The sequence below is a fragment of the Malaclemys terrapin genome, chromosome 10 (genome assembly GCF_027887155.1).
Source record: "Malaclemys terrapin pileata isolate rMalTer1 chromosome 10, rMalTer1.hap1, whole genome shotgun sequence".
NCBI classification, from domain to species: Eukaryota; Metazoa; Chordata; order Testudines; family Emydidae; genus Malaclemys; species Malaclemys terrapin.
Window position 1 is genome coordinate 3747522 of NC_071514.1, and position 26166 is coordinate 3773687.

The following is a 26166-nucleotide window of genomic DNA, read 5'->3' on the forward strand; positions in this document are numbered from 1 at the left end:
CGCCACCAGCACCGAATGCTCCTCCGCTCGGACTCGGGCTGTCCCCTGGCCGGCTCCGCCGCTCCCCTATTGGCTCCCGCCGCCCCTTGCCCGCCCCATTGGCTCCGGCCGCCAGCTGCGGCGTCGCGGTTGGCCGATCCAGGTGTCAATCACGGCGGAGCCCCCGGGAGTGCCCGCCTCCGCTGTTATCAGGTTAGTGTTAGCCGCGGTGCTGGGGCTCGGGATTCCAAGCGGAGCTGGTTGAGCCCTCAAAGTCCCTCACCGCGCTGGCTTTGGGGGGGTCTCCACTGGTGTCAATACAAAAGAGGAGCTGAGCAAAGCGAGAGACTCCTGCTAACCAGGGACATGGACATGAAGAAAAGGATCCACTTAGAGCTGCGGAACAGGACGCCCTCAGATGTAAGCAATGCAAAAAAAAAAAATCCATCCCACATTTTGGGGGGTGCATTAACCTTATTACAAAATGTAGGGGTGCAGTGGTCCTAGGTAACGCCCGTGCCAGCTGCTGCTGAAGCCGCTGTTGCCCTTGAGGTGCCTACCGGTGTGTGTATGTCTCCGTGCACCCAATTTGGGGTGCCCAAAGGCGCACGCGTTATGGTCTAGGGGAAAACTATACGCTGCCCGAGTCTGCTGGTGTGAAATGCATTAAAGGGGCTTGCAATGCATTAAATGAAAATAAGTTGGTGGTTCTCTCTGGCTGGTTTAGTTTGCAAATATTTGCACTGGGTGCTGGGCAGGGAGGGACTGTGAGTGAGTTGGAAATGGTTTAGTTTAAAGTGCGTCTTCATTTCTTTGCAGTGATCAGGCAAGAGAGACTGGGGAGCCATATTTGTAACTTTGTAGTCCTCATGAACGCGCCCTTTCTCTCTCTCTCCCTCTCCAGATGCTGAGAAGACAAAAAATAGGATTTTAAAACAAATGTTCACGGGTTTTTAAAATCTGATCCAGCTGACAGTATCGCAAGCTTTTAATAAAAAAAATTGCCCAAATAAATCCACTCTCCACCCCCTCTCCATCCACACACACAAAAAGACTGGATGTTTTTTTTTCCTTTGGGGCTGGACTTAGGTTGTTGTTCAGCGTCTCACTGAATAAACGAGAACAAGAAAGTTTGTCAGGACAAAAATAGTCCATGGCTGGTTGGGTACAAATTATGCAGACAAGAGAAAATCTAGTTACCTCTCCTCGTTTTTCTGTTTGTCTCCTCCTGATCCTGCAGGGATTGCAACAGAACGGCGAGAGGGGTGGGGGAAACCCAATTTGGGAAGACCCCCTAACCTCTTGCCAGATGCACCCAAGGAGAAATTAAGGTTTGGGGGTGTATGTGTGTGTTAGACTCTCCTGTGACGGGAATTTGGTGTTTTGTGCTGCGCAAAGGTGACCGGTCTCGTCTCTCCTGTGTAGTCATCGGTGTATGGGATCGGTGCAAGCGCCTTTTCCTAGCCTGGCCGCCTTGGGAACTTTAGTGTAACACACAGAGTAAATAGCCAGTCTCGGGGGGGAACCCCCCCCCAAAAAAAACGGATCCCCCCATCTGGCCAGGGATTTTTTTAGAAGCCCAGGCAGAAGAGGTCATTACATAATGGCTTAAATACTAACATAGTTTGATATTTGGGGGGGGGAAGGGGAGGTGTTCTCCAAACGATTCGCCTGCCTCCTACAGACTTCTAGGCTGTTTTGGTTGGAAGGCGCTGGGCGTAGATAGGACCGAATGAAAACATACCTCTCCAGAAATCAAAAAGTATACGTCTCCGAGGGAGGGAGGGAAGAGGGTGGAAACTGCCCCCACGGTTTTCCTATCGCGAGTAAAATGTCTGACGGACAAAGCTGGGCAGATTTACGTAACCTCCTTTTTAAACTTAAAAAAGTATTGGGGATGGAGCCGGAGGGGGGAGTTTCCGTTGTATTGAGCTGGCTAGTGGGTCAGACCCCTTGCCTTGAGCAGCAGCACCTATTAATAAAAAGTGGTGTGTGTGTGTGTGTGTGCAGGTTGCTGCATGAGTGGGGCTGCCAGTGCTCCCTTGTGTTGCCCTGTGTGTGTATGTGCCAGCTAGCGCAGCACACGAGGGCTTGTTGTTTGTGAGAGCTGTGCAAAGGGGACAAAGAGCAAACGAAGGAGCTTCCTAATGAGGGGCCTCCGTCCCTACATCTCTGCCGGGGAGATGAAATATTCCTCCCTCCCTCCCTCCACCCCATGAAATCATTCCCAACTTTGTATCCTCGCGTTGGCAGCACCACAGTAAGCCTGAAGTAGGACAAGACGCCATGTTTTTTTCCGTCGAGCTGCAAAGGAGAAAAAGGCTGGGGTATGAAACCAAGGCGATTTATTCTTTAGGATCCGTGCGACTACAATAAAGGAGGGAATTCTTACAGGCACCATTGATGCAGTTAGCAAACATTCCTTGTTTGTTACGTCCTGGAGGGAGCGTGTGTGTGTGTGTGTGTGTGCGGGGGGCGGGGAGGAGTTGCTTTAAATGTTAGTATTTGTAACAAACTATAAAATGAGAAGCTTATCTAGATCTGCAGTTTCCTAATAATAGTGATTATTTGGTGGGGGAGGAGGAAAGCTTAATGTTTTGTTATAGGGCAGGTCCTGGATGCAGAATCGTAACGATTAAGCGGCTGAAGCAATGAGCGCGCATTCAGGGCTCGCTCTGTGTGTGTGTGTAACATGACTGCCAGCATTCAGGTCTGCCATTTTGTCACTGTTGTTGTCACTGAGGTGGGGGGGGGAGGGGAGGAGGCTGTTTTTAAAGAAGATAAAAATCTTTTAGCACGGTTCCCAGCAAGGTACCAACGGTCTGTTCGAACCCAAAGTGGCGGAGGTGGCGGGGGGCCTCCAGGGAGGGAGGCCGGGTGTTGGGGTGTGCGCGTCTGCCTGCAGAGAGGAGAATCCCAGTCCTTGTTTGTTTCCCTGCAAAGGCGTCTCTTGGCAGCGTGGAGGAGCCTGTATCTTTAAATGGAGCGTTGGTAGCTCGAAATGGAACGTTGTGTTCGCGAGCATTCTGCGGCGTGGTGGCTAACGTTCGGAGGAGACTGGAAAGTCAGTCGCGCTCTCGCCAGTAGCACCTGGCTGCGTCTCCCCGTCGTCAGCGCGGGCATTAATGCCACTTTGTTGTTCGTTGTCCAAATCCCGATAGAGGTGGCTTCCCCGGAGCTGGAAGAAGCAAGCAGACATAGAAGGTCGTTTGCATAGTGTTTTTTTTTTTTTTTTTTTTTGATGGCTTTAAAATGCCTGCAGCAGCTTCCAAAGGGAGGGGAGCGCATTATTGATGAGTTGGGAATATGCCTTCTTCCTGGGCAGGGCCCTGCGGGAAGGTAGGTCTCGGTTTTTTCATGGATTATGTAGCAGTAACCGCGAGCGCCGCTTGAGGCTTATCTGCACTTTTCTTCGTGCTCCCCATTTTTCTCCAGACTGCTAAGTGGGACGTTTTAGCAACAATAGTTTTTAAACCAAATTTGGTTTACTTTTCTCCCTGTGCTTTTGATTAATGGAGAGTAGCATTAATAGGCCTTTGATTGGGACAATGTTGCATCTGAAGAAGTGGGGGTTTTTTACCCACGAAAGCTTATGCCCAAATAAATCTGTTAGTCTCTATGGGGCCACCGGACTCCTTATTGTTTTTGCAATTCTGTAACTCGGAGATTTGGTGGGTAAAGAAACCCTGTCAGTCATAAAATGTTAGTTATCTAACATAAACAACAAGGAGTCTGGTGGCACCTTAAAGACTAACAGATTTATTTGGGCATAAGCTTTCGTGAGTAAAAACCTCACTTCTTCGGATGCATGTTACTTTGTCACCTGTTTAAAGTCTTTTGACTCTGAGAATGAACTCACATAGCAAATGCTATAATTAAAATTGTTCTAAATTTCACTATGCATATTTATTTTAAAGATAACTAGGGGGAATAATGCTTGTGAGCATTGCTGTTTTACCAACCAAATCCGAAGGCACCCATTAGAATGTGGCCAGTTCATGTGCATATAGGTCCTCATGTCATGGAAAAATCAAGTGTACAATTTGGGGCCTGCCACTCTTCAAAAAACCCTTTTTCAATCAAATTGAGTGAGCCTGTGCCTTTGGGCACTAGGTAAAGTGGTGACTGAATTTTAAAAGTGATTATTGCTTGGGCCCATCCACTACTTCATGTAGATTGTGCATGTTTCAATATAGACAGAACAATGACATTACATTTGATATTGTATTAGTCTGTGAGCTCTTCTTTACATAGGTAAAGATGATGCAGTATCTTCAGTAACTCTCTGGCAGGTTAATGGTTTCCAGTACATATTTGCACTATAATCCATATTTTAGCAGTATCTGGTCACGTTGTTCTGTTGGGATTATTATTACACCTCTACCCCGATATAACGCTGTCCTCGGGAGCCAAAAAAATCTTACCGCGTTAAAGGTAGAAACCGCATTATATCGAACTTGCTTTGATCCGCCGGAGTGCGCAGCCCCGCCCCTCCCGGAGCGCTGCTTTACCTCGTTATATCTGAATTCGTGTTATATCGGATCGCATTATATCGGGGTAGAGGTGTATTTTTAAAAGTACCATTAAAAGAAATATACTCTGAAAAACTGGCCTTCACTTTACAAAACCAAAGTAGATTTAGCTGAAGCTTTTGAGCCATTTGTGCCTTGGTATTGCAACCCATGTGGTATTTAACTTACATCAGCCCCTTGCCAGGGTTGAGATTTTGCAAATCAAGGGGCGTAGTAGTGAAGCATTATATCAGAATTTCATTACCTTTGTGGGTTTATGTTAATATTCTGTAGGCTGTAGAGAGATGTAGTATAATTCTTATTTGGAATACTGCTTAATACTGTGTAACAGAGCTGGTTACTTTGAGATGTTAAATCTTATAATTCTGTAGGTTTAGCATACATATTAATTAACAAAAATATATAATGCAAATGTATTAAATATGGTGGAATGCATAGGAGCCCCATTTCCCCCCCCCCTTTTTTTGTGTGTGTGTGTGTGTGTTTAACATGAATTTAGGGCTAATGAAAGGTGCCAGATTGATAGTACCTGAAATTATATTTTTCTATGTATTGTACAGTTGGTGGTTATGCAGTTTTTCCTACTGGAATTTTCTCCTTCTGTATCCACTATGTTTAATATTGAGAAAGTAGTTCATGTGCTGTACACATACACTCTAAGCTTGTCTTACTTATGATAGTCGTTTTCTGATGTAAACACCTGTTCACTTGGACTTAGAAGAGATTATTTCACACAGGTTACTAGAGAGCCATCAGATGGCAATGTAACTACTGAACTACATAGAAGACGCTTTTGTGGGCAGATTTTTGGGTCCTCTTGTTTATTTGGATTGTACATAGCCTAATTCAGTGGCTAAATATAAAGGCTGTAAAGCAAATTATCAGTTTAACGTTGTCTGTCTGGCTATGCAACACAGATCTTGCATGTGTCTTTGAAATTCTGCTAAAATGTCTTTTTTTTTTATGCTTTAGAGAGAGATTGTTGATTACTTTAGTCCAAAGACTTAATGCTTGTTCTAAATGGGACACTATTCGCTTGAAATTTAGTCAATTAAAATAAATGTTGAAGGTTACTTCACTTTCTTCACATGCTTCTGATTCCCCTGCCAGAAACTTCTGTTTAATTTTATTTATGTCTGTTCTCTTCTGTTGTGTGGAAAACCTACACAAACAAAAGGGAAAACAGTGAAAATGACTACTTATAAAGTCCTATGAAATACAGAAGGTAAACCAAAATATAACTTTCCCCTCTAGTCCTTTATGATTACTATGTTAATTGCAATAATAGTAAATGGCTTCAGTTGGTGTCTCTTTAAAAATTTGCATTCTTGTAAAAGCATTGTAATAATCCAAGTTAGTGTCTTCATTTAAATTTTATCTCTCTTGTGCTTAACAAATAAAAAATGAAAGGTCCTCTAACTATTTTATGCAGCTACCAGCAGCCTCTCTGAATTTGTGACCTGCTGGTATTCTGCTAAGTTCTCAAAAGTTTATATTGGGGCTATATATCTCTACATCTATACTGCTGGATCCCCAGAAGGGGTGTTTTAGTAAAGTGAATAAATTGTTTGTGTTGGAACAACGGATAGTGGAAACAGGTAGGTATGAAGGAAACATAGTTAGGCAAATATGTACCTCATTTGATCTAGAATCATGGATGAGAATGAACATATACAGGTACAGAATTTGTGTGTGCAATCCATAGTGAGTGGTCTAGAAATCTTTTTTTTTTTCCTTTTTAAACTTGACCAAGTTGTCAGCGTGTGAAGGGGTCTATGTACATACAAGATAAAACCTTGCTGCCTAGCTTTCTAATCTGTCCATGATGTTGTCATTATCTGATGGATTTTCTAGATGTTTATTGTGTGGTTTAATCCTAACATTTCACCCTCAACTGTTCAAAATTCCCCTGCGGCTATCAGTATCTCAAATGCAATCATATTTATGTAAGGTGTAGGATGATTCATGTGTGTACAGAACAAGAAAACATCAACTTGAAAAACTGTTCTCTTGATAAAGTTATCAGAACAAAAATAGCGAGCTTTCGTTAACAAGCCACCCTATAATGGTATAAAGAATTGCATTATGTCACATGAAGAAATAATTATTGAAAAAAAAGACACCAGAAGCTGAAAAAAGACACACAGCAGGAAGAACAGCTAACTAGTACGGATTCTTGAGGGCCTATGTAATATGATTGACTTAAGCCTGAATCTGATAACTTGTCCTACAGCCAGATCTGCACACACAGAATCTTGAAAATCAATGGGCAGTATCTGTCATCTGCTACGCTGCCCTACTTATGCACCAAGATGTGCCAATATTTTGAGCTTAACCATATGGACCTTCAAAATGCAACGTTAGAGGTAATAGTTCAGGGCCTCCAGTACACTATTCTTCCCCTCTTCATTCATCTTGAATTCCTAAGGACTGTATTGTCTACAAATATGTACATCTTTAAAGGTACTGAATTTGTAGTGTAAAGGATGATGGCTGCCTTTTAAAAACTGATATACTGTATGTAGTGCACCTCAGTTAGGAATAATCATAAATATGGACTCTATTTACTAATTCCACCTCTAATGGAACTGTAGAGGCTGGAGAAAGGTAAGAATTGGACCCATAAAAATGTAACTACTTACGTTTCAAATGATTTAAACAATGTAAAGCTTTAGATATGAGTGGTGCTATGAACTCAGCTGGTTTCCCAGCCAGAATCTCTGGTGTGGGAAGAAGCGTGTTTGGAATTCCATGTGAACGGACTGGGAGGTAACAGCGTCCGGTTATGCCAGCTCTAACATTGAGACTTTTTTTGCTGTGGCAGGTCTCAGTAGACTGTGTGATTAAACACCTTGGCCAGGTAAAATTAAATGTATATAGTCAGGTGTGGTTGCTCCCCAACGAGAACAGTGAGCAGTTACTCTCTGCCGATGGGCCTAGCTGGAGTTGCTGGTTGTTACTTGACTATTAACTTGTTATTACTGTAACATACAAACCATTTTCATTTTCTTCCTCTGCCATCCTTTCACCCTACCATTCTTCAAACAACATTTATAAACTCTTATTTTCTGCCTCTTGCCTAACTCACTAACCTTGCTCTCCTCTCTCTTTCCTGCTAGATTCTAGTAAATCTAGTGGGACATTTCACTTACACGGTACTCAGTACCTAACAACTTTTCAGACAAGATATTGATTTAATATTAGTGATTAATGTGCTAACATTCTTAGGAAGCTTTTATTTGACTTAAGGCAGGAAATAAATTTCATGCTAAATTTATGAGAGTAGCAGATACGATTGCTCCAGTACTGAATGACCACAGAATGTGTACAGCAGTCTAGCTAAATGTTAACTTGGAATTAAACTATTTTAAAACTAGCTATGATGTGCACAAGGTATTTGAATGTGTGTTTACTGTGTGGCGCTGAGGTCATTTAACAATATCTAGCTTTTCTATAGCGTTTTCCACTGGTAGCTCTCAAAATGCTTTACAAAGGAGGTAAGCATCATTATCCCTATCTTACAGATAGGAGAAGTGACTTTCCCAAGGTCACCCAGCAGGCCATTGGCAGAGCCAGGGATAGAGATGAGGTCGCCTGAGGCCCAGTCAGTGCTCTATCCACTAGGACATCCTGCGTCCAGGAAAAGGAGAGGGAAGCAAACCTCAAAATGGCGCCAAAAAGGGGGAGGCGGGTGCATTTGTTTTGAAAGTCAAGCAATTTAATCACTTCCCTATCACTGTTTAGGCCAGGCCCCCTCAAACGAAGTGTGATCAGACCTCAGTGGTTCAGAGCCAAATTTGCGATCAGTATTACCCAAAAGAGCCACAGTCATGTGAATTCATTGTTTCATTTACATATATATAATTCTCACAGCAAAAGGACTGACCAAGTATTCTATAATTGGTTAATAACATAGTAAAAGCTTCCTGATTGGTTAATAATTTAGATTAATAATTAAATCACACAGGTTTAATATCATGTGCTGCAAAGAGCTGCAGGAGAGGGATTAATGAGCCATTTGTGGTTCATAACCCTCAGTCTGAGTAGCGCTGTTCTAAGGCATTTGTGCTGGTCTGTAGGTAATTTTATAAAAGAAACAAACAAACTAGAAAAACCTGCCTGTAGATGCCCTTGAATAAAAGGGTCTTGCTACATTTTTAGAAGTATTCTTTGACTTATTGACTAGCATGGTGCATAGTCTTGTGTATGTACAGGTAGTCACTGAGATGTTTCAATTGGAAGCATGCTTTCATGTGACATGATTCTTAAAAATATATGTAAGTTTTACTAAAGTCATAGATCCCTCTTTTTTTTTTTTTTTTTTTTCTTCTTCTAGAAGTTTTGGATTGGAGGTGCTATGTAGTTAGTCTCCGCAATTTTGATTATAGGGTGTATACCATTAGCTTTCTTTCTTCCTCCCTCCCTCCCACCACTTTCCTATTTCATTTGAAACTTTCTTATAACTCCACTATAGGAACATAGTTCTAACATCTTGTCTTTGACTCTCTATGTATTTGTTGGTTTCTGGGCTGATGGTGACACACTATACAGAATGTTATAGAGTGGAAATTTACTGATAATGGACCAGAGTGATGGCACAACCTTAAATCCAATTCAACTGGCTAGTGAAGAATTATTTCCCCTATGTATAGGAACAATTTTGGTAGAGTTGATCTAGTGATTCTTCCTCCACACGTTCTTCTGGCCCCGTGCATTGGGTGTGGCCAGGGGAGAGTGGGCCTTGCCAGGATGCCCCTGCAGGCTGTTGGCAGGCAACAGAAAATGGTAACCTATAAATCCTACGCCTGCTGACTAGTCATTCAATCTGAATCATTAGCTCACTTTCTATGGCCCTCCTTCCATATTCACAATGAATTAATTCAAGAACAAAATGCTAGGCTGGTTAAGATTTGGGATAATTGTTTAGAGCTAAGGTGTTGGTATATTGTATTTTTATTTTAGTTGATCTAGTAACTGACAAACTGCTTTTTCCTACTAATGAACTTGTAATGCTCAAATATTTCATTGTGGCTAAACATTATGGTATTAATATAAAAAAACTTGTTAAAAGTGCACTAGAAGGTAATGTTGGGGTCTCTGTGCACACACACGTACTCACAACTTGGGCGAAGTAAGCAGAGAACTGTGCCAACATGATACAAAAGTTAGTGAGCTCTTCAAATATGCACATGCTGAAATTGTTGGTTGTAGTAGTTTGGGACTAAGTAAACAGTACAGGGAGCTTCCAAGCAAAAGGATGTGTAGGTGTTAGCATATTGAAGTTTGATGGGGCTGCACCATTCAAAGACCACCCCAGATAGAAGCTTTTAAAGTCCAGTGTTGTATTTCATATGACATTTGTGCAAAGATTCAGAATTCCAACTCAATGAATACAGGTGCCAAGTGAATAAAATAACTTGAGATGTGAATGGGTCGTTTTTATTTCCAGTGCTGTCTGTGATTTCATGAACATGGCAGCATTCATGAACTTGGCAGCACCAAAAGTGCATATATTAAATCAGGCCTTGTATGTTGGTGATCTCCATCTTGGATAGGATTTGTACCTGTCTTTTTAAAGGGCACCTTTGAAGTTAGTAGGACATTTAACCATAGTGAAGATGCCTTTGGGATGCTCTCTCTGTTCATACACAGTTTCCATAATGTGGTAACTGAATACCTCCCAGAGTTCTAAAGCAGGGGTAGGCAACCTATGGCACGTGTGCCGAAGGCAGCACGCGAGCTGATTTTCAGTGGCACTCACACTGCCCTGGTCCTGGCCACCAGTCCGGGGGGGGGGGGGAGCTCTGCATTTTAATTTAATTTTAAATGAAGCTTCTTAAACATTTTAAAAACCTTATTTACTTTTCATACAATAGCTTAGTTCTATATTATAGACTTATAGAAAGAGACCTTCTAAAAACGTTAACATGTATGACTGGCACGGGAAACCTTAAATCAGAGTGAATAACTGAAGACTGGGCACACCACTTCTGAAAGGTTGCCGATCCCCGTTCTAAAGTTATACATTTGGCCCATTCAGAATGTCCCCTCTTCCTGAGACCAGGAGACGCTGTCTCAGCTGCTACATGTGTTGTTCATAGCTCAGGATGGGAGGGGTGTGTGCTGTGTGGTTTCCCAGAAGGGAAGTGTCCCGTCCCGATATGTGGCGTTCTCTGCGTTTGTGTTGCATAACATTGACCAGGCTCCGTGCTAGGTAAGTGGCACTCCCACAGCCAGTTTTCTTAATCGTTTGTTTAAAACGCTTGTGATATTTGCTGATAAGTAGGTGAGTGAAACCAGTTTGTTTCATCTTGTCAAAGGCCTGGAGTAAGGCCTGGTGGTTGAAATATCAAAATTACTAGGTTTATCCTGACTCAGATAAAAAACAAATCTTTAGTAACATGCTCATGTTGGGGAGGTGGAGGGGGCAGGCGTGTGTGTGTGTGTGTGTGTGTGTGGTTATATTTAAAAAGTCTGTGTTTTGGGGGAGGTTCCAAGTATCAGAACCCTTCCTGTATCTGTTGAAATGTAGGTTAGAAAAAATTCAGATTTAGTCCGGCCTAGGCTGTGTCTCCTGTGAGAGACAGAGCAGTGCTAAAGGAGTAGTTGAGGATTACCCCATTATAGGTTTCAGGGTAGCAGCCGTGTTAGTCTGTATCCTCAAAAAGAACAGGAGTACTTGTGGCACCTTAGAGACTAACAAATTTATTAGAGCATATGCATCCGAAGAAGTGGGCTGTAGCCCACGAAAGCTTATGCTCTAATAAATTTGTTAGTCTCTAAGGTGCCACAAGTACTCCCATTATAGGGGAATCCCTAGTGGCATAAAGCCAGCACATTCAATGCCAGGCGACCTATTATCCCCCCCACCCCATCTCCCTCCATATAGGTGCAATGCCAGAGATGGGAGAGGAACGTGGCCAGCGTATGCTGAGCTCTGGCAATCCTGGAATGGCAGAACAGTCGCTAGGAGGTGGGTCCTAGTTGACATAGAATAGTTACTGGGCTAACTTGACCTGGGGGCCACACAGGGTCCTGGCTGCCCCCAAAGGTGTATAAGGGTGGTATATTGCTCCTCTGCCACCTCTCCTTGGGTGTGTCAAGCAGAGCTAATGCACCTCTGAGGATCCACCTCTAAATGCCCAGTACTTTCCAAATGGCATGTATGCTGCTTACAGTTACTGATTAAAAGAGAAAACAACCTTTCCAAACCTCTCTTGGTTTCATTTTGGTTGCTGGTTTAGAGCAGGAAGTGCAGAGGTTTGCATAATTGCACCACGAGTTTGCAAAGCTTCACAGCAGCTGCAACTTTAGTGCAGCCTGTTTCATAGGCTGAGCACTCGAGCATGTCTTGATGCCACATTCCAGATAGTATCTGAAGTGAACATCCCTAAGAATTGAATCCTTTCTGCCAGCGGGTGGCAAAAGTAACTTTGAGGGAGAAGATCGTCTTGTAAACACTGAGAATGTAAAGCTCTTCACCATCAGTTTTTCTTTCCCCTGATTTTTCTGCGAAGTGCCAGTGATGGGCTGTCCTACTTTCATTACACTCATGGACAGTTTAACAGGATTCGCCCTTCCCCAGCATACCAAAACTTCCAGTGTGGAGTGTATTGTGTCCTTTTGCATGGAATATGTTAAAGGATAATTGCTCTTGCTTGCGATGACAGATTGTGCCAGAGAACAGTTTATTGGAGTAACATAAGTTGGGGTGAACAAACTGGTAGGTTTCTGCCAGAAGGTCCCCAGCCCACAGGATCACTGATCTGGAATTAAGTGCTGGAGCTAGAAAGAAATCTGATTTGACAGCCTAAAAGGATGGGTGTCCATCATTAATTATGAGTGATGCAGGGGTAGGACTTCTTGCCAGGCTCAAAAGCTCAGAGGGACGTGCTCCCGCATTTGGGGGAGAAATAGAGTTTCTGCAGATGTATCTAAAGAACTGAGCAAGCTCCCATTTGTCACAGACCTTTTCCCCTCTCCTTATGGATGGGGAGAAGGGAGCACCTGGCACTGAGATTAGGCAGTGGGGGACAGGAAGGGACATAATGCAATTGCTAATTTCAGTAGACCAGACACTGGCCAAGAGCTTTGTGGTACCGAGTGAATGTGATTCCCCTTACTCTGCGGGTAGCATGGCCATGTGGAATGGTGGCCATTTTCTGTCCCAAGGGAGCGAAATATACAGGGTGGGATTTACTTTGTGTGATGCCCTGATAATCTACGAGGTCCCTACCTCCAATGTCAGTGGACTGGTGTGGCTGAATTTGATCCTTGGCTTTCTACTAGTAAATTTGCTATTTAACCTGTTAAAAACTGAGCTTTAACGGTGTGGTTTTTGTAATATCATTTATGTCGCTCTTCTAGTCTTGATGATCTGTCATGGATTACAGTTCAGGGATTTAATCACTGGCAGTGCCTACTTGCCTTTGAACCATTGCGCTGTGCTTGGAGGAGTGAAACTGTAGGCTCTTTGGAGCAGTAACTTTGTACTTACTGTAATATATATGTAGACTTAATGTAAAAAACCCACCATGTCATAAACCCATTGGAAAATAGTGATGTGCATGTGTGTAAATTAGTATGACAAAGTATATTCGTTTTTCAGAAAAGTAAACTGACCTATCTTAGGGTCTCTGTCACCTAGGCAGAAAAGCGAGCAAGGAGAAAAATCGTGCCAGGTAAACTGTGCAGAGAATGTGTAATGAAAGTTGCGTATGAGTGTCCCCATGGAATACAATACCTGTGTGCATACAATGGGCTGTCGTTAACTCAGAAATGAGCATCGTTCCACAGTGCAGAGCATGGGGTACGTTAATGCTGCATAAGCAGTGATGAATACAGCTTAATACAGTATCTGTATGAGAAAACTCTGGATTCTGTTGGTTATCAAACATGTACTGCAAGGAGTACTGCAAGGGGTGATGTAATCAAAGGCACGGAGAGATACAGGACACACTGTAATCCATAGTTAGGCATGCAAAGTGGACAGACATCAAGGTGATATCCGTCTGGAAGAGTCTGCCAACACCAGAGATAGAAACTGGAGCGGCCACAGAAATAAGTAAGGAGTCAGGTGAGGAGGGAGCAGTGACCTATTTATGGTTCTTGGAACACCACACAAAAGGAAGCCTTGACACTCGCAAACCACAGAGTAACACACAGACAGCAGTACGTGTACCACCAGGAAGCACCTGGCGCAGCAGGTGGCGGTTTGGCGGGCCACCGAGTGGAAGAATAGGGAAATGATCACCCAGAGCAGACCCCTGGGACGTAGAGACGAGAACCAGTTAGGGCTCTGCACACCTTGACCAGACCGTCCCAACCATGCTGCAGTCATTGCCCCGCCCCCAAATGCACCACCTTGCATTGCAGGCAGAGGCTTTAACGATCCTCACCATAGATCCCAATGAACCAGTCTGTCTGTCCGCCTCTCCACTGGGCTTATTGCAGGTTCCTTTGCCGCAGTTTAGGTGTGAGACTCACCTGCTCTGGCAGTGGAGTGGCCATACGAGACTGGCTTATGGACAGGAACCCTCTTCGATACAGAGATGGTGACGGATAGTGTTCTCTTTGGTGGTCACAACTGCCTGCAGCGTGCTGTTCTTGCATTGTTTCCCAGAACACATCAACTATTTTTGGGCAGAGAGCATGTGGCATGCTCACTTTTCTGTGCGGTGCATGGGCTGATGAGTGCTGATGGTATGCAGTTATGGGACACTTAGGAGGGCGGAAATGTGATGTGATCTCTTAGAACAGTATTGCACAACTTGTATCTTTCCTTCTGTCTAGATTCTTGTGGAGCCCACTACCGCCAGTAGTTTGCTTTGCTTATGCATCATGCAGTGAACAGAACACTTGGAGCCTAGATGACTTTGAGCACTGGGGGGCCTCCCATCCTTTTACACGGCCATGTAAAAATGAGCTCTGGAAACTTACTTCCATAGTCTAGCTCAGGGGGTCTCACAAGAAACTTTTTGGTGGCCTCAGACTGTGGCCACCTACTCTTGCTGGTGGCTGCTGACAGGTTTTTCCTAAAATACTTAATTAACTTTTAGGAAAAACAAATAAATATGCACATAGACATGTCCAAATCATTATAATTTATTTATGTACATTTTTATTGGAGACTCAAAAATAATGTACAGTCGACTCTTATTCTTTACTGGACCTAAACAGAATAGAAACAAATAATGTGCTTTGCATGTTCTTGTCTTTTTGTTGTTGTTGTTGCAGCTTCTGTTTGGTTGCTGCTTCTTTTTTCTGTTTCTGTGAAAAGTGACATTTGTATGTCTAACACTGCTTTGCCCCTCCTCCCCCTCAGTCACTGCCCAGGAGGGTATGGATGCACAAAAAGCCCTTGGTAGCCACATTTCGAGAAACGCTGGGTAGCTTGTACCTCTCATCAGCGATAGTGTCTTCCTTAGCTTGACTGAACTGCAGGGCTCCCGTAAGACAGTATTGGTTCAAATATGATATGGCAGACTCTCACGTTCTTAATTCATAATGGTTAGGGCCCATTCATCACGTTCTGACGTGTATAACGAGCCCTGTAAAGGGGGTTAGGGTCTGAGTGGTGAATACTACATCCATCCAGAAATGCTTATCTGCTGTGTTTTATTGGGGTGAAACAAAAGGGGAGAAGTCCTGTGTGTGTGAAAACAAAGAGCTCAGTGACCCCCTCGGCATGTTCAGTGGGAAGTGTGATAGGCGTGCTCTGTCTGAGACCAGTTTCCACAAAACTACCCAGTGTCTTTGAGAAAATAATCCAGTGCAAAAAGCCTGCAAATCTCCGTCATGCCTTTAGATAGTTAGTCTAGTCAGATACTTCTAATGGGAGTGGGGTCTTATTTGCCCTTCCATGAAACTTCTCAGTAAACCTGCCTTTTGTCACTGTATGTAAATATCTATACAGTGTCCAATCTTACACCCTGCCCTCGTCCACATGGAAGTCCCATTAGCCTGGCGGGGGAGGGAGTATGCAGTGCCCAACACCTTGGGGTTCCAATGGTGATTGTCTTTTTTGGTCTAGTTGGGCAATAGGATATGTCTTCCCAAACAGGGCCCTCTTGAGGATGGGAGGTCACTGTCAGACCTCCTCAGCTGTGTGGACTCTAACAAAAAGGGATAAGCTCTAGAGAAGGGAAAGATAAAAGGAGAGGCAAAGTAAGAAAGAAAGGGGAAGAGAGGAGGAAGTATATGTGGGCAGGAGGAGAGTAAACTAACATGGGGTATATAACACCCGGGGGAAAATTTGCAGGCTGGTTGTATCAGCTGCTGTGTGTAAAAGTGCAGATGAAAAACTAATGCAAAATTAAGTTTGTGCACTGAAAACAAAGTGAAGTCAGGAAGTTCACAGTGTATGGTTTCTTGCAGCCATGTTACCTTGGTCCCATTGTACACCTGTGGTATTTGCTATTCGTGTATATTTAATGTGGTGAAGCCAGCTCTGTTGTGGGATCCTTCACTTTTGAATTTCAGAATGATTTTTAACTTTGCCACTGTAATGTCGCACTAACAAAATTCGTTGAATGAAATTTCTCTCTCGGAGAAAAGGACCAAAATCCCAAACTAAGCTGGAGGCCGGCCAGCTCCTCTGCTGCCATTTCTGATGTGTCTTTCCTTCCCTATCCCCTCCCTTCACTGCTGAGGGAAGAGACTAGAGAGTCCTTCTCTCTGTCTCTCTTGCTCAGCTTCAGACTTAAACACCATTTTCCCTTTAAGTGGGTTGCAGGCCAGATCTCACCCCTAACCTTGGTGCCAGCTCTTGGAGCTGTGGGCGCTCTCTCTCTGCCTGAACTCACCTGGGAGTGCAAGGCTGTGTCATGCCTGTCACCGCCCGCAGTTTAATAGCCTTCGGATAATTAGATCCAAACGGACCTCACGGAGAGTCTTTACTCTTGGTCCGCTTTGCAGCCCCATGCTCAGCACATTAGCCCTTTCCTTTGCTCTCACGGTTAGAGGGATAGGAGAGATTCCTTTGAAAGGTGGATTCCAAAGCCACTTAGTGCCCAGTGGGCGGGCAGGCTGCAGGGGATAAATGGGGCAGGCAGAGGCCCTCTGCCCTGCTCAGCAAGGACATGATCCGATAAAGGGAAAACCGAGGGGTGTGAATGTAAGAGTTTCTTGCTTGGGTTTGAGTAAGTAGAGCCGTTTGAAAAGTATGTGCATTTGTGAACTAAATGTAGAAACTTCTCTAGTTTAGGACAGGAAGTGAAGATTAGTTTGAAACTGCAGGAGGAACTAGGTAGGCTGGAAGGGTGTAGCTACTCAGATTCAAATTTGAACCAGTCACTGGCGTGAATTTTTTTTAAAAGTGCTTATGTGATTATTTTTAAATGAGCACAGTTGACTACAACCTCCGTTTTTTACAGTACTTCTCATCTGCAAGTTGGCACGTCAAACCACTCAGAGTCTGTACTGACCAGTACTCTAGCCCTGTGTTAGAGCAGAGCTTCCGTCACTGCTTTATGCGGGAGTCTGGTTGTTTTGGGAGTCTTCTACCCCTGGATTTGTCTCATCCAGGTACTAACCAGGCCCCACCTGGTATCTTGAAGTATTGTGGCAAAAGGATATGCCTATTGAATACTTCTGGGTTTGTTTGTTGCTCCTGCCTTAATTTCAGAAGAAGTGTTTGTTTTTTGTTTTTTTTTTAAAGTGAGACATTTATATAGGAAATAATACATAAAACTTTATTAATAGTCTTCTGGTCTGTGTGTGGATTCTTTTGCAAAACTTGTACAAGGACACTTGCTCATTGTTCTCCTGGGAGGGGGGAGTTGGGAAAAGAAACCTGGAGATTGCATTTCCTGTTGGAACTCTGATTATGTGCATCACTTGTGAACCTATACTATCTTGGATCTCCCTTCACCTGCATGGAGCCCCCTGGAATTCAGCCCATGGATTTCATTGCAAGAATGGAGACTGTGATTCAACATAAAATGGAGTTAAATATCTAGTAAAGCTGTTTGATGCACCCATCAAATCACACCACATTGACTTGAATCTCCTGCTATGGGATTACTGCAATAACCATTTTCAAAAAAAGAAACTATTTGCATATTAACTGCCTCATGTATGCAAAGGAAGGTTTCCTCATCTTGCTAACTCTGTGGTTCTTGCAAACTCTCTTGGGTCCTGTCCCCTTTGCTTTTAAAACAAAAGATTCTCCAGATTTCTCTGACGATCTGTCACAGTAGGGGGACCTGACTATTGCGGAGTTTTGGAACACTGCTCTGCCTCCAGCCTTTCCCCCTCCCTGAGTGTCAATGGTCTCTGGTACCCCCTTGACAACCTATATCATGCAGGGCTCTGTAATGCAGCCATAGAGGTGTATTCTTCTCTCAGTGTGGGAGAACTTGCTCTCATAACTTGCCTGTTGATAGGGGAGTATTTGCACTCTTTATTCTGGCAAAATGGGGGAGGATTTACTGTAGTGGGTCACCGCTCGTGCTGTGTATCCTGCTAGTGTTTCTACCAGGGATGTACTGAGTGTGGTAAGACTGCGTGAGGATTTTGGTTAACAATGAACTGTTTTTATTCTTTGATCACTGTGGTGGGGCTTTTTCGTCTTAAAGGGTTGCTTCCTTGCTTGAGCATCGAGCTGTGTTGTTTGAAGGTGGCACTTTCCTAAGGTCTGATCATCAGCAAAGAGCTCCCATACAGTAATTTATCCCAGGGTTTGCTGAATGGGGCAGGGTCAACCACATGGGCAAATCCTGCATCCTCCTTTTCCTCCTCCCTCTGTTCCCCTCCATGCCCGCTCTTTCTCTACAGTATGGGGGAAGGGGAGGGTGAGACAGAAGATACAGGATCCGTACATGCTCAGGTGAGTGCAGAAGGAGAATCAGGCTCTATCCACTACCCCTTCCCGTTCCAGAAACATCTGAAGCCTGCCTTATAAACTCTTCAAGAAAAACCCATCTCTGTGGGGAAGACCTCGCCTTAGAACTCTGAAGCCCACAGAATACTGGGCGGGAGACTTCCAAGAGTACGTAGTGGAGTTAGGATTACCAGTGCCATGGAAAGTCAGGCACTCCCTAAGATGTAGCTTTGCATAGTATTCGTCAACCTGTTTCACTTCTCAGAAAATATCTATCTCCACAGCCAGCGGCCTAAAATTAAAGTTTACTTCTTTGAATAGCTTGTTATGATAAATTGAGATAATTTCTTAATGCAGAAAATGGTCTTTTAAATGACTGATGTATTGCATTGACAGGCAAGAAGTTATCAGAGCTGTAGGCTCTTTTTAATGAAGTCTTGAATATTCCAAGCTATTGTTAAAATGTCTTTAGCAGTAACTTTGATGAACAGTTGTTAGGAACTACTAGTAAATCATGTAAACTAGCTTTAATGCAATAGAACTGGCTCTAAGCCAGTTGCAGAATGCCATCTATGTTCAGGTTTGCTTCATTTGTCTCTCTCTAATAACCGTGTTTGTGAAATGTAGCTAAAATCCATCGTGAGATGTTAAGCTAGCATTGTAAACAACACTGCATGGCAGAAGCTGGAAATAACCATCCAGTGCAGTTGCAAAGTAGAACAACAAACTGTTGTATTCGGTTCCATAGCTTAAGTTTTTTTTTATTGTGCTTTGCTTGTGAATTAACTGTTTAAACATTTATGTGTATCTGACTGTAGGATAAACATTTTAACACATTTGAATTTTGTCTTTTCCAGGTTAAAGAACTCGTTCTTGACAACTGTAGGTCAAATGAAGGCAAAATTGAAGGACTCACAGATGAGTTTGAAGAGCTGGAATTCTTAAGTACAATCAACGTAGGCCTAAGCTCAGTTGCAAACTTACCAAAGTTAAACAAACTTAAGAAGGTAAATAAAGACGTGCCACATGTTGTATTTCTCTCTCTTTATATTTTTTCTTGCAATATATTAAGTGCGAAATAGACATTCACGTAAGAGCTTCCTCTAACGAGTTCAGTTGCGTTTGTTTTAAAATCTCTTTAATTTTTATTTTTTGGTCTGACTTCTAGCTCGAACTAAGCGATAACAGAATCTCAGGAGGACTGGAAGTATTGGCAGAAAAGTGTCCAAACCTCACGCATCTAAACCTAAGCGGCAACAAAATAAAAGATCTCAGTACAATAGAACCTCTGGTGAGTTAATGCGACAGCAAAAAGTGCTTTAAGTGTAGTTAAAACCCCTAGATATGTATGTGACCACAGGTCCCTTACAAGCTGACACCCCAAATAGAATGTGAGGTTGTTCACATCTGACACTTGGGCCTAACTGAGGCAGGCTGTAATATATTGGCTGTGTGTGTGTGGTAACGCCTCCCTCTAGTGGCCCGTCCTCATCAGATAGTCAGTACACATTCACATTGGGGCGGAGAATGGGTGTGGCCTAGGGGAATTTGTAGTGGGATATGGAGTCCTGAGGCTGATAGTGCAAGTCTAGTGCAGACAATAGCAATCGAAAGTTGCTCTGTGGTGGCTGTTCACTGGGCTATTCCATGAGTTGTGTTGGTGGGCTTCATCCAGTTTCTGGTGGGCATTTGGTGACATCACAGTCCTCTTCCCTCCCCCCATTTGTGTTTGATACTAATTAGCGCACTTGTTGCATAAAGAAAACCCAAGAACTGGAAGGGCCAAGGTTACCATGGCTACGTTCTCCGCTCTACAAATGATACCGTCAAGCCGTGGCTGAGATTGGATGGGGGGATGTACGCACAGGTGGCTCACTGTACTCCACTTGTCCTGAGACGAGAGGAGGGGCTGCAGTCTCCAGGACTGCCCATCTGGAATTAATCAAGAGCCCTGAGACTGACAGTAAGGGTGTCCTCACATTAGCCGTGCACCTATCAATGTCCCACTTCTGCTCTGGAAGTGTGAAAGGCAGCTGCCAGTCATTTCTGTACTCTTTAAAAGTGGGAACAATCTTGCTCATCAGGAGAGAATAACAAAGCCATTTTTTATTTTACAGTATTTTGGTCCCTCAGCCCCACTCCTCCACCGGACACAGTTCTGCTAACAGGTCCCTGGTTTGGAAACCTGTGGGCCATTCCCGACTCTTCCATTTTCTACCCCTGTTCAGGGCTGGCTTCTACTAACAGAAGCACGACTCCCCCTGAGCAATCCCGTTGGCATAGCTGGTGCATAGCCCTGGCCGCATGATCTCATAACTACCCCCTCTTTTCCTGTTGGACTCCTTTAAATCTCTTGTTTTCATGACCCCTCAACCATTGGGTTAAAAGTGGATCAGATTACAGTTTCAGAACACAGCTGGTGCCCTTCACATCTTGCCCGATAATACTGTGGTGCTTAGGAATCAGGCTGCAAAATCAAGGGCTAGGGCAGGCTTTATCGCCTTTTTACCCCGTTAATCTTTCCATGAAAATCTCAAGCTCCTGAGGCGTCTCCTGTGTCGCTGCGATCCATCGCTAGCTCTACACGACGGGCAGGGTGGCCATGAGCCTCTGCCTCCTGCTTGTGATCTCAGGGCTCTAAACTAATAAACCTTCACAATTTCATAGGAGAACATTGCTCTACAGCCTTCCTACTAAGCTCTTAGAGGGAAACCTTTCAGAACATCCAAGGCAAACCCTTAAGCCACCACACTTCTCTTTTATTGCGTTTAGTTTGTAAGTGGCATTGCTTCCTTTTCCCACCTAAAAATTCTGTGCAGCTGAACATAAGCCGAAACCCCTTCTGCTCTCTTCCCCCCCCCGGTTTTCATCAAGCTGTTGGTGGTTATGTAGGCACTGGCCTCTGTGTGACATTGGGTCAGAGACTTTACCCCGTTCTATGCCTCAGTTTCCCCTTTGTAACATGGCAGTATTGCTACAGAGCTTTGTAAAGTGCTTTGAGATCTGTGAACAAAGAGTACTGATTTAAAACACTCCCTTTTATCCTTAGAAGTTGCTTGCCGAGATATGTACCTTTTGGGTGTTAACTGGCTGCCCTTCAGTTTTTAAAGTCTTCCCAAGACAGGTCTCTGATGGAGCCTCCATTTTTACTTACAGAAAAAATTAGAAAACTTGAAGAGTTTAGATCTTTTCAATTGCGAGGTAACCAACTTGAACGACTACAGAGAAAATGTGTTCAAGCTCCTCCCACAACTCACGTATCTCGACGGTTATGACCGGGATGACAAAGAAGCCCCAGATTCCGATGCAGAGGGCTATGTGGAGGGCCTAGATGATGAAGAGGAGGATGAAGATGGTATGTTACTAGCTCCATTTAGCGTATTTAGATTATAGCCAGCTGATGTGCATGCTCCTTTCTTCTGCAAAAGCAACCCATTCACCTGACTTGTTGGTGAGAGAAGGGTTCTCCCAGCACCCAGTTCCCTGGCTTACGTAGATATGAATGTACCTGTGGCCCCTCCGTAGACCGAGGAAAAACTAGACTTGGATAGCCCAGGCAGGGCCTAAAAGAGATGCACACCCTTATCTTCAGTCAGAGAGTGCTGCGAGGTCTGGCCAGGAGAGAGAATGAGACAAGCACATAGGCAGCGAATAGGAAGAGGCAAAACTGAGGGGAAGGTGACAGGAGGGAGAAACTGATCAGCGAAACAGAAAGGACATACGTATTGCTCTCCATCTTCCAAGCCTTTTACAGTTAGGCAGTAATAAGGCATTTTCCCCATTTCCAGTTGAGAAAGCTGTGGCAGGGACAGAAGCAAAGCACATTTAGCTATTAAAGATTGAGAGGACAGACCCTCAGAAAGGGGGAGGGGAAGGGAGACTGAGAATGGAAGATAGCAGCCGGATTAGGGGCCAGTGAGTGAGGCTGTCGTGTCGGTTAATAGGAAAGTTTGACATTGAATGAGCAATAACAAAGTAAAAACGGCTGAGATAGGTCAAAGGAGCAGAGAAGGCACATGCTGAACTTTGCTTGGGGCCAGCGCTGTCAAAGACACTGCAGAAGCAGAGAGTAACTTTAGGAATGTTAGGAAAACTAACCTGCCAGTTCTCTTGGGGTATATTGTGCCATTCTGCTTCACCCCGACAGCCTGCATTCAGAGGCATCTGGCTTACCAGTTGGACCAATGTCAGGCTGGGTTTGGGGAATTTGCTAGACTCTTCAAACCAAGCTGAAAAGCAAAGCACACAGAATAGCTGGACTTGCACTTTCTCCTCGAGTGCAGAATTTGTTGTGTTGTGATCCGGTAAACACTGCAGCAGTGCCTGGCAGAAGGGTGCGCTGACAGACCCAACGCAGAGGTTCAGTGGGGACAAAATCTCTCTCCGGCACAGTATAAATGCAGGCCTGAGTGAAAATGCTTTATCTTCCTTCTCAAAAATCCATACCAGTGACTGGATTATGGCCCCCTTCGCATTGCACTTGCAGCCTAGCGAGGATTGAGCAGCCTCTGGGGGAACTTTCCCATCACTGGGACTGGACAGGGTTGCTATGTGCAGCTCTTTCCCTCCCCTTCCTCCCCGCCACCACCAGGTGTAAGGAGCGAGTGGGGGGATAGAGGGTTCTGGTCATTCCGTGGTGCTGGGAAGCCCACTGGCAGCAGTAGGGAAGCTGCTGTAAATCAGAGTAGCCCCTGGTCTGCTCTGACTTACTCCCGGGCCACCCATGTTCCCCCAACAGCTCAGGATCTGAGAGGCACACAGGTGGCTTTAAGCCACCATTGCACCACTCTGTGCAGGATTCACTCTGGCCTTGTACCTTGCACCTGGAAAAAGGCAACAAGCTAGATTCTGCCTTCAAGCAGTCCTTGTGTGTGTGCCTTTTACATCAGTGGGAAGGCAGGATTTGGCTGGTAATGTTTGAAAACTAAGCTTCCTGTAGACAGTTAACTGAGTTGATAGTCTTGCTTGCTTGTGTAGAAGAGGAGTATGACGAAGATGCTCAAGTAGTAGAAGATGAAGAGGAAGATGAGGAGGAGGAGGAAGGAGAAGAGGAGGATGTGAGCGGGGAAGAGGAGGTAAGGATTCGTGGCAGGGGGAACATCTGTGGCAGGTCTGAATACCTGCATAGAAATGTAAACCACATCACAACCTTTGTTTTTAAGTGCCCACATTTTTTTTTTTTCTTCCATCTAAGACGCAATGAAAATACATGGGGATAGGTTTTGAAGAGCATCTGCCTGTGAGCCAGCTGCCATCTAGTGACCAGGAATAAATCATTCAGCTTCTTGGGATCATGTTGAAAACAGATGTAACTTTCAGCAGCTCTGTCATTAATGTGTCCAGAGCTAGCCACTTTTCTCACACTCAGACTAGTAAAAGCTGGAGTCGAAGTCTCTGTGAACAATTGAGAGAAAGAACCTATGTCTCAAAAAGCAGATGCTTAAAGGAAAACTGAGCCCAGACTTTTGCACAATGATACGGATATAAATAAGATTTCAGTCAGAATGTTTGAGAATAAGATTGGCCTGAAAGTAGAAAACAAAGTACTGTTGGCTTCAGACTCGGGGTGGGGGTGTTTGTCCATGGTCTTTATCTAAAAATAAAAAGGTGCCAATTTTTATAGTACAGAGATTCTTTCCTAAGTCTAACCTCCGAGAGGTTGAATGGGTAAAATGGAAAACAGAATTCAGCACAGTGTGTGGTTCCTACAACTGACTTTTCTTCCCCCTGCCCCACCCCCTTCTCTCTCTCTCTCACACAGCTTTCCCTCCTACTGTTAAAGTAGTAACAGAAGTGGTGAGGTCCTGTGTTTAAGTGTGTAACTTTGGAATGCTTAGAACTAAGCTTAGTGTCCCATTTCCACAAACGGGCCCTGATCCCATTGAAATTAGTCTTGCCATTGATTTCACTGAACTCGACTTGAATTTTTGTGTTTACATATCAGTGTGGCTTTTAAAACCATGCAGTGAGAAGATCGGTTTCTTCTTTGAGAGGAGGCCAAATTTTAGATGAAATTGGGTAATATGACTACTCTTGAGTCCTGCTGTGAAGAGTGGGCCAGAATCCAGTGTAGGAAGGTATTTTAGGGAATAAATGTGCACACTTATGCGGGGGGAAAGACACCTTTCAAGGGATTTGCTCAATTTCAAAATACTGTTGAAGTTTGTCGATTGGGAAAGGTGTTGAACAAAACTCTTTTTGTTAATCTTTCTGTAGGAAGATGAAGAAGGTTATAATGATGGTGAAGTAGATGATGATGAAGAAGAAGAAGAAATTGGTATGGCAATAATACAAACTTTAGTACAGAACAAAAGTAGTAATGTACTGTTTTTAAAAGCAGAACTGTATCTGAATATATATTGCTGTGGTACTAAGCCATTTCCTAATGTAGCCATTTCCTAATATAGCCATTTGTATGAATTGTTTGTTTTTACGATTATGCTATGATAGTACATCAAGGGACACGCATAACCCAGTCCATGTTTATTTTGCAGAAGAAGAAAAGGGGCAGAAGAGAAAACGAGAACCCGAAGACGAGGGTGATGAAGATGATTAAACTGAATAACCTATTTTGAAAGTTTCCTATTGTGATTTGACTGTTTTTACCCTGTATTCTTCTCCCCTCCCTCCCCCCCCAACTTATTTTTTTCTGATTGTAATGTTGCTGTGGGAATGAGAGGGAAAAGTGTTTTGGGTGGGCGAGGGAAAATACTATTTTTACTGCCACTCCTACTTTTCATTTTTAAAATTTTTTTGTCCCTTTTAGTTCCTGACTGTAAATGCAATAGTAAGTATAAACCAAGTGGCAATTTGTTTCTTATTATTGGAGTGGATAGTTTGACATCTTAAACTTAAGATCACTAGAGGATATCCAAAGTAGGCATACAGTCTGTTTTGAGACGGCTAAATATCTCTGGTTGTTGGGATTTACCATCTCTGCCAGTCACTAAGCATATTGTAAGCATTTTTTGGGGGGGGATGCTGCAGATCTAGGCAAAGCATCCAGTCCACAGCAACAGGAGTGAGAATGGCATATTGATAAAGTGATTTCTTTGTTGCCTGTTTGTGAATGACTGCCATTTTCAGCCAATGCTTTCCCTGCTTCTGTAGGTAACTCTTATTTTGCTGTTTGTAAATAGTGACCAAATGTGTTTTTTGTTTTTCCTTTTGTTGAGTTCCTTTGGATCTGGTTTATGGGGTGACTACTTTGCAATCCCCCTCTGTGTGTTGTGTTTTGGGGGTTTTTTTCCTTTCTATTTTTTTTTTTTTTTTTTGGCCTGGGGTACAGCCAATACACTGAAAATGGCAGGCATTTAAATATATATATAAATATATATAAAAAAGTGTTCCTAATTCCTGAGTTACTAGTGAAATGAATTTGAAAATTGTAATAAAAAAATGTTTCAACCCTTTTAAATAAGGTGTGTACTATTTTGGTCTGTAATATATAACGACCCTTAGTCAATTTGAAGTGATGAGAAACGACTTCCACTTGTGCTATATACTTTGAAAATTTTTACAAACCTAAATACAGGAGACAGTACAGCATGTAGTGTAGAAGGTTTCTTTTCATACACGCAAGCACGAAATACTAATACAAAATTGTATTTTCTTACCTAGTGGAAGTCAGTAAAATGACTGAAAATACCTAGTGAATGTACAGTTTTACTTTCATATCCCTCTTTAAAATAGCTTTAGAAGTGACTTGTATTTCCTAGTCAATATTTCATCTGTATAAATACATTTGCAAGTTTTTTTTTCCCCAGAAGAGCCAAACTTTTGAGTTTTATGTCTGTTTGTCATTGATGAATTTCAATAAATCTTTTTATACAA

At 43.5% G+C, this 26166-nt stretch overlaps 1 protein-coding gene across 2 annotated transcripts; it reads left to right on the forward strand.

Moving 5' to 3' along the window:
- ANP32A (acidic nuclear phosphoprotein 32 family member A) lies at positions 1 to 26166 on the forward strand. 2 transcript variants are annotated; one of them, XM_054041730.1, is made up of 7 exons: positions 1 to 399; positions 19191 to 19340; positions 19502 to 19624; positions 21490 to 21688; positions 23311 to 23408; positions 24550 to 24610; positions 24828 to 26166. In XM_054041730.1, the coding sequence occupies exons 1-7, from the start codon at positions 16 to 18 to the stop codon at positions 24887 to 24889; spliced, it is 1077 nt and encodes a 358-aa protein (XP_053897705.1). In that variant the 5' UTR covers positions 1 to 15; the 3' UTR covers positions 24890 to 26166. The 2 variants fall into 2 exon arrangements, with proteins under 2 accessions (XP_053897705.1, XP_053897704.1); XM_054041729.1 differs by lacking the exon at positions 1 to 399 and adding an exon at positions 3247 to 3318.